Genomic DNA, 12,270 nt, shown 5'->3' on the forward strand with positions numbered 1-12,270 from the left:
CGGAGTTTAAATGTATTTGGCTAAGGTGTATGTAAACTTCCGACTATCTACATATAGAATCTAAAAGGCAAGGGGTGGCTACTTTGAAGAATCTTAAATACATTTGTTTTAGTCTTTTGGTTACTACATAATTCCGTATGAGTTTTCATCATTGGTCTTCACTATCATGCTACAATGTAGAGCATAGTAAAAATAAAACTTTGAATGAGGTGTCCCAACTTTTGACTGGTACTGTGTATAGAATTTTTGGAAATGATCTTTAAACCTGCAAAATTCTCACCAACAAGAGGGTTTTGAACAGTGTGTATTCCCATAGAAAGATGAGACGTGACGATGTTCCTACAATGAATTTACCCATAAATGCCCTTGGGAAACTTGGCACTAATCCCAGATGGCTAACTGGCAATCCCTTTGATCTGCACTGAGTTGGGGAAATTTGCCTTCAGATTTTCACACTTTACTTTCGGAATCATCGCCACAGCACTCAAACTGGTTCCTATTGGTCAATTCAAAGGGGCCGATTGAGGACCTTTAACTGAAGAACGTGTTGTCTATGATCGCGTACAGGGATTTTCTACAGTAACAGACACCTTGGTAAAGAAAAGGTAAAAACTGAAAGACTAGTAGAAGAACTGGAGAGCCATGTCAAAGTGATTGTACCTACAAGCTGAGTGTTGTGGCTCAGGCTTCTTGTTAGCAGCCGAGTACAACTTAACTTGAGTAAACGCCACACTTGAGAAAGTTGCCTTCCCTGCTGGGACAGTTGTCAGCCTCTCCAGATCATTTATAGCCACTTCAGCTGCATTGTCATGCTTTTTCACAACTGCAGGCATCGTCAGGGCAGTAGTTGGAGTCTACTTCAGAATCACTAGTACCCAGCTAGTGTGGCCCAGTCATGAAACCTAATGGCCAAGGCATAATACCAGGCCTACTCTGCCAAGACAGCGGTGCTACAACTGGATGTATAGGAGAATACTTGAGCCTCGTCAGGTTAGAGCAGGAACATCATTTTTACAGTGGGTTTCTGCTCTGTAAGCATAGTTGAGTCGTCCAAGCACTCATGTTATAATAAAGTGCAAAATGTACTGTCACTGCACCATGTTGACCACTGACCTGATGCAAAACCAAGTTACACTTCTGCAGAGTATAGCTTTAGATGCTTATTGAGAGACCAAACCAAGACACCACTGTAAGTATTAAACATTTATTTCAAATCAAGTCAGACACTACAGAGTCAGGCATGCAAGGTAGATGGCCTCCCACGAGTCACATCTGTTCTCAGGTTCATACCTGAAACAAATACAAGAACTGATGTACAGGTCAATGAAATAATGCAAATCCAACAATAAACTCTAATGTTAATTGGGCAGGGATGAAAGCAAACCCAGTCAATCTTCAGGCCAGTGAATTGTCAGTGATTACAAGTGGTCCAATAAGAACAGCATTTTGAGTTGACCCATGTTTCCCTGAAAAGAGGAAGTTCAAACATTAAACCTGATTGGGACACCTTTGTTTCTGTGTCCAGCAATCTATTGCCCTGGGACAATAAGTAAACATTTTAGTGGGGTGCACAAAGAGTAGTACCTGATGCAATTCCACTTGTCTTCCAGGGCTCGCAGCTGGAGTCACAGCAGCCACAGAGGGTACTATGGTAGGGGTCATCAAGGAGCTCCCAACTGGAGGGCCAAAACAAGCACATGAAACCAGAGTAGTACTTTAACGTGCTAAAAGTACCTCCAAAATACTAATATTTTTGTAACGTGTACACATTTTACCCATGCCCTTTCACATAGTGGCAGGCCTTCTTGCTTGTGTCAAGGCCACTGGGGTCCCAAGCCAAAAGATTGCAGTGAATATACACCTGAGAAGAGATTAAGGATATTACTGCACATTTAAGAGGTGACAAACTGTCAATCATGTAGATTAGTACACCCACTTCCTTGCCAACGGCGAACTTGAAGGCTTGCAGAGACAGACGGATTTCAGAGGTTTTCTGTCTTGGTTCAAACTTTGAATTGGAATTCTTGCTAGCGACAAGACATCTGAGGAGAACAAAACATTTGACAATCACTAATGATTTAGACAAATCCAGAGTCACGTGGAGCAACAGCATCCTGCTGTATAGCCCAGTGGTACATACCCCTTGTTGGTGATGATTGGGTGCACCGGGCCTTCAGACTGCAGCTCTGGTGTTGTGGTTGCCACACACTCCTCTAACAGTAGCAGCAAGGGCTGATGGACCAGCTGCTCCACTGCTGCAGAGATGTGGATGAAGGAGCCCAGGGGATATTCCCGAGACAGATGTGGTCCAGAGAAGTCATCTGTAGGATACATATGTGGTCAGGCTTACATCTACAGGATTCAAGTGGTGTACTTCAGGCAGCGTCAACCCTACCCTTCATAAGTTCCATGTGGAAGACTAGATCTCCTTCACCATACGTATGAAACACTGGGTCAAACATGCGAGGCGCCCAGTCTGCAGGCCTACACAGACCCAGGGAAATAAATTAAACATTTAGCCGAGAGTCAATTCATGGTTAAACTTGTTCTAGTTCAGCATTAGGACACAATGCAACATCAATAAAATAGAAACATTTATTCTTGACACAAACAGCCACAAATCACCTTTCATAGGCACAAACCACTGGATGAGAGAAAGACTTCAGTTGAGCTTTAGGACCAGACATATAGATCAGCTCATTAATGTACATCAATGTGTCCCCAGTCACCTGTAGTGAGGTAGGAGGGATAGGGTTTAAAAACCATTTCTGACAGCCAAATATACATGATATAACTTCAGCTAAACCCTACCAGTCTACTGAAGTTACAGTCACTGAATTCCACTTGAAACATGGCCTCCCCAGCAGAGATACTGCTTGGATAACAGCCTCCCAGCCGGAGGAGTGAGGTGTCCATCTGTGACTGGGCCGCCCCCCATCTCAGGGTGACTGAGTCACGGCCACAGTCCACCTTCAGATCTGCCAGGAGGACAAGGCTGTCTAGTTATAGTCTCAAATATAAAATTAAACTTTGCCATGAGTTTTATTAAGTCAATGCTCACCTCCCAAACAAAAACTGAATGCACAAAGAAAATAATAGAACACATTACCATCCTGTGCCACAATGGTCGCAACAGCCATGCCTAGGAGGACCGCACTGTGCCAAAAGTAAGCCTTCATGACTAAATAGGATTAATTGAATGACAATGGTCAGTTGAAGATACGTATTTATACCTGCCAGCAAGCGCTCAAGTTAATCACTGTCATCAGTGTGTTCGCTGTTAACAACCTCCAGCTGCAGGCGATCAATCCCTGATTTGGAAATCGTTACGAACTCATCCAATTCTCCTAATTGATTTACTATCAGATAGGCTGCATTTAGATATTATCAGATATCTGCAATGAAAAAGAGCTACAGTGAAAAGATCTAATGTGATTGGTCAAAGCACCAATTACTGGGAAAAAATATCAGAATTGGGCTGCCTGTGCAAAACAGCCATAGTTCCTAAAGCAAAAGGATCAGATGGTTTTCATTGCAACGATATTGTTGAAAAGTAACATCAAGCAAATGTAATCCTGTGCAGATTTAATATTGTGCAAATTATATTGAGATAGTGGTTTCTGTCGGTAAAGAAAATGGTTAAAAACTGAAACCTTTTATTATGGTGGAGTGCTTTCACTCAGTCATGTCAGATCAGTGATTAGCTCATGGAAAGAAGCAAACAATAATGCATTTTCAAAGTATTTGTACAGGGACAGAAAGATTCAAGTGGGAACTGCCTCGTAGAACCAACTTCTCTGGTTATAAACAGCCTATGTGGCATTGATATGAGTCAGAAATATTCATAATCGTGTCAAAATGGACTACACAGTGTACATTGGATCATTTTGGTCATAAAGTCAGTCTCGTCCAAAACAAGATTTGAAGTGAGTACGTCACAATGGGTTGGGTATGGATTACTTGCATGCCCACTTTTGCCAATGATGTCCAGTTGCCCAGAGACAATAAAGTGTGGTCCGCCTCCCAGCTGCCATGTGTTGTAGACATGTCAAGTCTGCAACGTACAGTGACGTATTGCTGTCACTCAGATTTTTTTCACTTACAGTGGGGCAAAAAAGTATTTAGTCAGCAATTGTGCAAGTTTTCCCACTTAAAAAGATGAGAGAGGCCTGTAATTTTCACCATAGGTACACTTCAACTATGACAGACAAAATGAGAAAAAAAATCCAGAAAATCATATTGTAGGATTTTTAATGAATTTATTTGCAAATTATGGTGGAAAATAAGTATTTGGTCACCTACAAACAAGCAAGATTTCTGGCTCTCACAGACCTGTAACTTCTTCTTTAAGAGGCTCCTCTGTCCTCCACTCGTTACATGTATTAATGGCACCTGTTTGAACTTGTTATCAGTATAAAAGACACCTGTCCACAACTGCAAACAGTCACACTCCAAACTCCACTATGGCCAAGACCAAAGAGCTGTCAAAGGACACCAGAAACAAAATTGTCGACCTGCACCAGGCTGGGAAGACTGAATCTGCAATAGGTAAGCAGCTTGGTTTGAAGAAATTAACTGTGGGAGCAATTATTAGGAAATGGAAGAAATACAAGACCACTGATAATCTCCCTCGATCTGGGGCTCCACGCAAGATCTCACCCCGTGGGGTCAAAATGATCACAAGAACGGTGAGCAAAAATCCCAGAACCACACGGGGGGACCTAGTGAATGACCTGCAGAGAGCTGGGACCAAAGTAACAAAGCCTACCATCAGTAACACACTACGCCGCCAGGGACTCAAATCCTGCAGTGCCAGACGTGTCCCACTGCTTAAGCCAGTACATGTCCAGGCCCGTCTGAAGTTTGCTAGAGAGCATTTGGATGATCCAGAAGAAGATTGGGAGAATGTCATATGGTCAGATGACAAAACTTTTTGGTAAAAACGCAACTCGTCGTGTTTGGAGGACAAAGAATGCTGAGTTGCATCCAAAGAACACCATACCTACTGTGAAGCGTGGGGGTGGAAACATCATGCTTTGGGGCTGTTTTTCTGCAAAGGGACCAGGACGACTGATCCATGTAAAGGAAAGAATGAATGGGGCCATGTATCGTGAGATTTTGAGTGAAAACCTCCTTCCATCAGCAAGGGCATTGAAGATGAAACGTGGCTGGGTCTTTCAGCATGACAATGATCCCAAACACACCGCCCGGGCAACGAAGGAGTGGCTTCGTAAGAAGCATTTCAAGGTCCTGGAGTGGCCTAGCCAGTCTCCAGATCTCAACCCCATAGAAAATCTTTGGAGGGAGTTGAAAGTCCATGTTGCCCAGCAACAGCTCCAAAACATCACTGCTCTAGAGGAGATCTGCATGGAGGAATGGGCCAAAATACCAGCAACAGTGTGTGAAAACCTTGTGAAGACTTACAGAAAATGTTTGACCTCTGTCATTGCCAACAAAGGGTATATAACAAAGTATTGAGAAACTTTTGTTATTGACCAAATACTTATTTTCCACCATAATTTGCTAATAAATTCATAAAAAATCCTACAATGTGATTTTCTGGATTTTTTTTCTTTCTAATTTTGTCTGTCATAGTTGAAGTGTACCTATGATGAAAATTACAGGCCTCTCATCTTTTTAAGTGGGAGAACTTGCACAATTGGTAGCTGAATAAATACTTTTTTGCCCCACTGTATATAATTATTACGAGATAAGATCACATTATTACAAAATAAAAATTAAATAACTCCTTATAACGAAATAAGCCATTAGCTCATTATTACGAGAAAGATGACATTATTATGAAATAATCTGGTTGCACATTATGAGAACTATTCTATGCCTTTATTATGCTGAAATGTTAGCAAAGGCTACTGGGCAGGTTGGCTTCCTCTCATGCACAGGCTGACATGAGTTGATCAACTTTCATTTTCTCCTCGGTTTTAGGCATTGGGAGATATTAGGGTCACTGTTCAACTATTGTATCTCTCTCTCTCTTTGCGTCAACTACTCAACACATTTTAAGCATTGCAGTGCTAGCTAGCTGTAGCTTATGCTTTCAGTACTAGAATCATTCTCTGATCTTTTGATTGGGTGGACAACATGTCAGTTCATGCTGCAAGAGCTCTGATCGGTTGGATGACGTCCTCCGGAAATGATCATAATTACTGTTTATGGATGGTGAAAACCATGAGCCTCCTAGGTTTTGTATTGAAGTCAATGTATCCAGAGGAGGACAGAATCTAGCTGTCCTCCGGCTACACCATGGTGCTAATGAGGCTACTGTAGACCTTCATTTCAAAACAGTGTGTTTTAATCAATTATTTGGTGAATATATTTAGCATAGTGTTATCTAAAAATTATAACTTTTTTAATGTTTCACTATTATTATTTGTATGAAATTCACTGAGGAGGATGGTCCTCCTCTGAAGAGCCTCCACTGGTGTGAGGTGCATACTTTTGTTTAAGACTACCAAAAACACCCTGATTAAGCACACTGCAGTAAAATGTTTAATAACAGCCACACCAAACCTTCACAAAAGTTTCTAAACTTTATCAGGGTAATATCAAAAGTAAGTCAAGCTATTGTTTACAGGGAAAATGTGAGCAGGCTATTACATTTCAGCAAACACAGCATTACATTTGGAACTTAATTTGGCCAAAGAAAATGGCTCAACAGAATGAAGCAAAACAAGCTTTCCTGATTAACTGCGTGTTATTGAATGACACCCGCCTGTCTTGATCAATGAGAATATTTGAAATAGATAAGATTGCGGCATACACATTGTCGGTGTCACGACTCCCACCGAAGGTGGCTCCCCTGCCTGTTCGGGCAGCGCTTTCGTAGACGCTTTCGTAGATGAGATTCTCAGAGACCTGCATGGGCAGGGTGTGGTGGTGTATATCGATGATATACTGATCTATTCTGCCACACATGTGTCTCTGTTACTTAATCCAAGGTACTTAGGCGACTACTGGAGCATGACCTGTACGTCAAGGCTGAGAAATGTGTGTTCTCCAAACAAGCCGTTTCCTTCCTGGGTTATTGCATTTCCACCTCAGGGGTGGTGATGGAGTGTGACTGCGTTACAGCCATGCGTAATTGGCCGACTCCGACCACGGTTAAGGAGGTGCAGCGGTTTTTAGGGTTTGCCAATTACTACCGGAGGTTTATCCGGGGTAGCTGCTCCCAATTACCTCACTGCTGAAGGGGGGGCCGGCTCGCTTGCGGTGGTCAGCGGAGGCAGACAGAGCATTCAGTTGTCTGAAGGAGCTGTTCACCGATGCTCCCGTGCTGGCTCATCCGGACCCCTCGTTGGCGTTCATAGTGGAGGTGGACGGGTCCGAGGCTGGGTTTGGAGCCGTGCTGTCACAGTGCTTAGGCACGCCACCAAAGCTTTCCTCTCGAGAAAGCTCAGTCCGGCAGAGCGGAACCATGACGTGGGGGACCGGTTCTTAGCTGTTGTTAGTTGTTAGCTGTGGTAAAAGCTCTGAAGGTGTGGAGACATTGGCTTGAGGGGGGCCAAGCACCCTTTCCTCATCTGGACATACCATCTTAATCTCGAGTATATCCGGGCAACGAGGAGATTGAATCCGCGTCAGGCAAGGTGGGCCATGTTTTTTTTTTTTTACCAGATTTCGGTTCACAATCTCCTATAGGCCAGGCTCCCTTAATACTAAGGCTGACGCGCTGTCCCGTCTCTATGACACCAAGGAGCGGCCAACGATCCTACTCCCATCCTTCCAGCTCCATGTCTGGTAGCACCGGTGGTATGGGAGGTGGACTCAGAAATTGAGCGGGCGATACGGTTGGAACCTGCACCTCCTCAGTGTTCAGCGGGTGTTCAGTACGTGCCGCTTGGTGTTCGTGATCGTTTGATTCGGTGGGCCCATACGCTACCCTCTTCGGGTCATCCTGGTATTGACAGGACAGTGCGGAGTCTTACGGGGAGGTACTGGTGGCCCACTTTGGCCAAGGACGTGAGGTTTTATGTCTCCTCCTGCTCGGTGTGCGCGCAGAGCAAAGCTCCTCGACACCTGCCTAGAGGGAAGTTACAGCCCCTCAACCGTTCCACAACGGCCGTGGTCTAATTTGTCGGTGGATTCTCTCACCGACCTTCCCCCGTCTCAGGGAAACACCACGATCCTGGTCGTTGTGGATCGGTTTTCTAAGTCCTGCCGTCTCATCTCGTTGCCCGGTCTCCCTACGGCCCTACAGACTGCGGAGGCCCTGTTTACCCATGTCTTCCGGCACTACGGGGTGCCTGAGGACATCGTTTCTGATCGGGGTCCCCAGTTCACGTCCAGAGTTTGGAGGGCGTTTATGGAGCGTCTGGGGGTCTCGATCAGCCTGACCTCGGGTTTTCACCCCGAGAGTAATGGGCAGGTGGAGAGAGTAAACCAGGATGTGGGTAGGTTTCCTCGGTCGTATTGCCAGGACCGGTCTGGTGAATGGGCGAGGTAAGTCCCATGGGCGAAGGTGGCTCAGAATTCCTTCCGCCACTCCTCCACTAACATGTCACCTTTCCAGTGCGTGTTGGGCTACCAGCCAGTCCTGGCCCCATGGCATCAGAGCCAGACCGAAGTTCCGGCTGTGGAGGAGTGGGTGCAGCGCTCGAAGGAGACCTGGAGAGCCGTCCAGGAATCACTTAAACAAGCTTGTGGATGGCAGAAGAGGTGCGCTTGACCGTCATCGCCTGCCCTGCTGGAAGCTGGGGCCGTAGTGTGTTGGGCCAATTTTCAAATCAAATCAAATCAAATGGATTTATATAGCCCCTTCTTACATCAGCTGATATCTCAAAGTGCTGTACAGAAACCCAGCCTAAAACCCCAAACAGCAAGCAATGCAGGTGTAGAAGCACGGTGGCTCTGAAAAACTCTCTAGAAAGGCCAAAACCTAGGAAGAAACCAAGACAGGAACCAGGCTATGAGGGGTGGCCAATCCTTTTCTGGCTGTGTCGGGTGGAGATTATAACAGAACATGGCCAAGATGTTCAAATGTTCATAAATGACCAGCATGGTAAAATAATAATAATCACAGTAGTTGTCGAGGATGCAGCAAGTCAGCACCTCAGGAGTAAATGTCAGTTGGCTTTTCATAGCCGATCATTCAGAGTATCTCTACCGCTCCTGCTGTCTCTAAAGAGTTGAAAACAGCAGGTCTGGGACAGGTAGCACGTCCGGTGAACAGGTCAGGGTTCCATAGCCGCAGGCAGAACAGTTGAAACTGGAGCAGCAGCATGGCCAGGTGGACTGGGGACAGCAAGGAGTCATCATGCCAGGTAGTCCTGAGGCATAGTCCTAGGGCTCAGGTCCTCCGAGAGAGAGAAAGAAATGGATGTCAGGAGTATTTGTACAAAGTTATAGAAACAATTTCCTCTTATAGTTAAGATCACATCCCTCTCAACAAAAACCCCAAAATAATTGTTCATATTTCATACACAACGTTGAAGATGGAAACTTTGTACATGTAGTGTGTACACTTTTCAAGTTACAGTATTTCCTTTATAACACTTTTAATGACATCACAAAATAACTGAAATTACATTATTATTTTTTAGATCACCTTTGACCATTCCCCACATTCTATGTTAGAAATATTGTTCCAGTATTCGCTTTAGAAATTTTTTCAGAAGGAAAATGTATGTGTAGACAAAGGCACATTCCTTAGGTGAATTTGGAGAGGGAGATAGCTGAATGTTCTGGTTGTGAGCTGTCAACCCCCCACCAGTTCCCTTCTCCCCCCTCTGCGGGTGAAAGGGGGTCTGGCTGAAGTAATTTATTGTAAAGCTGATCTGACCTATTTGGAGCCTTACAGGACTCTCATGAGAGTGCCTTTTGGAAAACTCATAGCGGGCTGTCACGTGCCTTTTACTGAGTAGTTGCTTCCATCTGGACACTCTAACATAAAGGCCTAATTGGTGGAGTGCTGCAGAGATGGTTGTCCTTCTGGAAGGTTCTCCGATCTCCACAGAGGAACTCTACAGCTCGGTCAAAGTGACCATCAGGTTCTTGGTCCCAAATCTGACCAAGGCCCTTCTCCCCCGATTGCTCAGTTTGGCTGGGTGGCAAGCTCTAGGAAGTCTTGGTGGTTCCAAACTTCTTCCATTTAAGAATGATGGAGGCCACTGTGTTCTTGGGGACCTTCAATGCCTTGACACAATCCTGTTCCGAACCTCTACAGACAGTTCCTTCAACCTCATGGCTTGATTTTTGCTCTGACATGCACTGTCAACTGTGGGACCTTATATAGACAGGTGTGTGCCTTTCCAAAATACTGTCCAATCAATTGAATTTACCACACATGGACTCAAATCAAGTTGTAGAAACATCTCAAGGATGATCAATGGAAACAGGATGCACCTGAGCTCAATTTTGAGTCTCACAGCAAAGGGTCTGAATACTCATGTAAATAAGGTATTTCTGTTTTTAATACATTTGCATAAATGTCCAAAAATTCTGTTTTTGCTTTTTCAGTATGGGGTATTGTGTGTAGATTGCTGAAGAAATTGTTTTATTTAATACATTTTAGAATACGGCTGTAATGTAACAAAATGTAGAAAAAGTCAGGGGGTCTGAATAGTTTCCAAAGGCACTGTAGAGTTGAGGACACAAACTTCCCATTTCTGGATGGTGCGGTCATGGAGGTTGTAGTGTAATGTTGACTCCCCTTCGCTATTGGGCAGAACATTAAAGAGTAACTGAAGGCAATAAACAACTTATCTTGTAGATAACGGCCTATGTGGCATCGATATTAGTCAGAAACATTCTAGTGTCAAACTTGACTACAAAGTGTAAATAGGATTATTTTGGTGATAAAGTCAGTCTCGTCCAAAATTGAGATTTGAGAGATAATTAGGGGGAAAAATGGTATGTCATGGAATGAAGGGTACCGTAAAAGGTTTATTTTAATCCTGCCCACATGCCCACAGCTGACAGCACCAAAGCAATCATCAATTTGGATCGTCGCTGCACGCGACCCGATGGTAATGGCCATGGTAAATTTGGTTTGACATTCAATATTCCGAATGGGCTAGTTAGGGACCATTAGTAAATAACACAATGTACATGGGGCATTATTTTAAAAAGTCTAAAGCAAAAATGTCTATGACTTAACATTCATATACACATATTTAAAGCATTTAATGAGACATCAAAAATATGTGCAACATGCAAATATAGTCAAATTTACATTCTATAATTTATTGACAGTCCCTAACTGGCATAGGCTATCCAGAGTCAAACCAATTTTGCCACCATCGCACACTGGACGGCTGAAGCTAATTGGTGAAAGAAGTTGACTAACTTGCTAGCTAGTCTAGGCTACTTCCAGACACAAGACCTAGTTAGATTGTTTCAAGTTATCTAGAAGGGTATGTGAATAACTGTGTACTGCAGTAAAAGGGCAGTAACTGCAGTCAACTGTGGTATTTTACTTTACTATTCTACTGTGATTATTATTGTTTGACCATGCTGGTCATTTATGAACATTTGAACATCTTGGCCATGTTCTGTTATAATCTCCACCCGGCACAGCTAGAAGAGGACTGGCCACCCCTCATAGCCTGGTTCCTCTCTAGATTTCTTCCTAGGTTCTGGCCTTTCTACAGAGTTTTTCCTAGCCACCGTACTTCTACTCCTGCATTGCTTGCTGTTTGGGGTTTTAGGCTGGGTTTCTGTACAGCACTTTGAGATATCAGCTGATGTAAGAAGGGCTTTATAAATACATTTGATTTGATTTGATAGAAATGCAATGTTTTTACGTATGTAGATGCTGGCTTGGTAAGGAAGATGATGAATATGAGGTTGAAAAGTGGTGGAATTGCTCTTTAAAACTGCAATAATTACTCTACACCCCATGGCAAAAAGTGTAGAACTGCATGAAAACATTTTTTAAAACTGCAAAAATTTCTCTCCACCCTATGGCAAAATTAGGAGAATTGCATGACATTTGTTTTAGAATTTCTAAATGTTCTCTCCGCCGCATGGCAAACTGTGTAGAACTGCAGAAATGTGCTTTAAAACTGAAAACGTTTCTCCCTGCCCCATGTCAAAACGAGTAGAATTGCTTGAAATTTGTTATAAAACTGCAAAATTATCTCTCTGCCCCATGGCAAAATTAGTAGAATTGCAAATTCCCTTTAAAACGTAAATATTTCTCTCCACCATCAAGAAAGGGCCACAAAAAATGTTTGCCTGCTTGGTGGAGGGGGGGCCTCTGTCCTCGGTTGCAACACTCACTTCCGAGTTCCAAACTGCCTCTGGAAGTAA

The 12,270-nt window shown here is 43.7% G+C and overlaps 1 protein-coding gene across 1 annotated transcript; it reads right to left on the reverse strand.

The window, feature by feature from the left end:
- Positions 1–1,373: 1,373 nt before the first annotated feature.
- On the reverse strand, positions 1,374–3,179 carry LOC139377390 (zona pellucida sperm-binding protein 3-like). Its single transcript, XM_071120418.1, has 9 exons — positions 3,110–3,179; positions 2,812–2,978; positions 2,626–2,729; positions 2,396–2,484; positions 2,141–2,321; positions 1,937–2,042; positions 1,776–1,861; positions 1,585–1,676; positions 1,374–1,466 (listed from the first exon to the last, which is right to left on the reverse strand). Exons 1-9 carry the CDS (start codon positions 3,177–3,179, stop codon positions 1,396–1,398), a joined length of 966 nt encoding a protein of 321 aa, XP_070976519.1. The 3' UTR covers positions 1,374–1,395.
- Positions 3,180–12,270: the final 9,091 nt, after the last annotated feature.

Source organism: Oncorhynchus clarkii, chromosome 20, assembly GCF_045791955.1.
Source record: "Oncorhynchus clarkii lewisi isolate Uvic-CL-2024 chromosome 20, UVic_Ocla_1.0, whole genome shotgun sequence".
In the NCBI taxonomy this organism is placed as follows: Eukaryota; Metazoa; Chordata; class Actinopteri; order Salmoniformes; family Salmonidae; genus Oncorhynchus; species Oncorhynchus clarkii.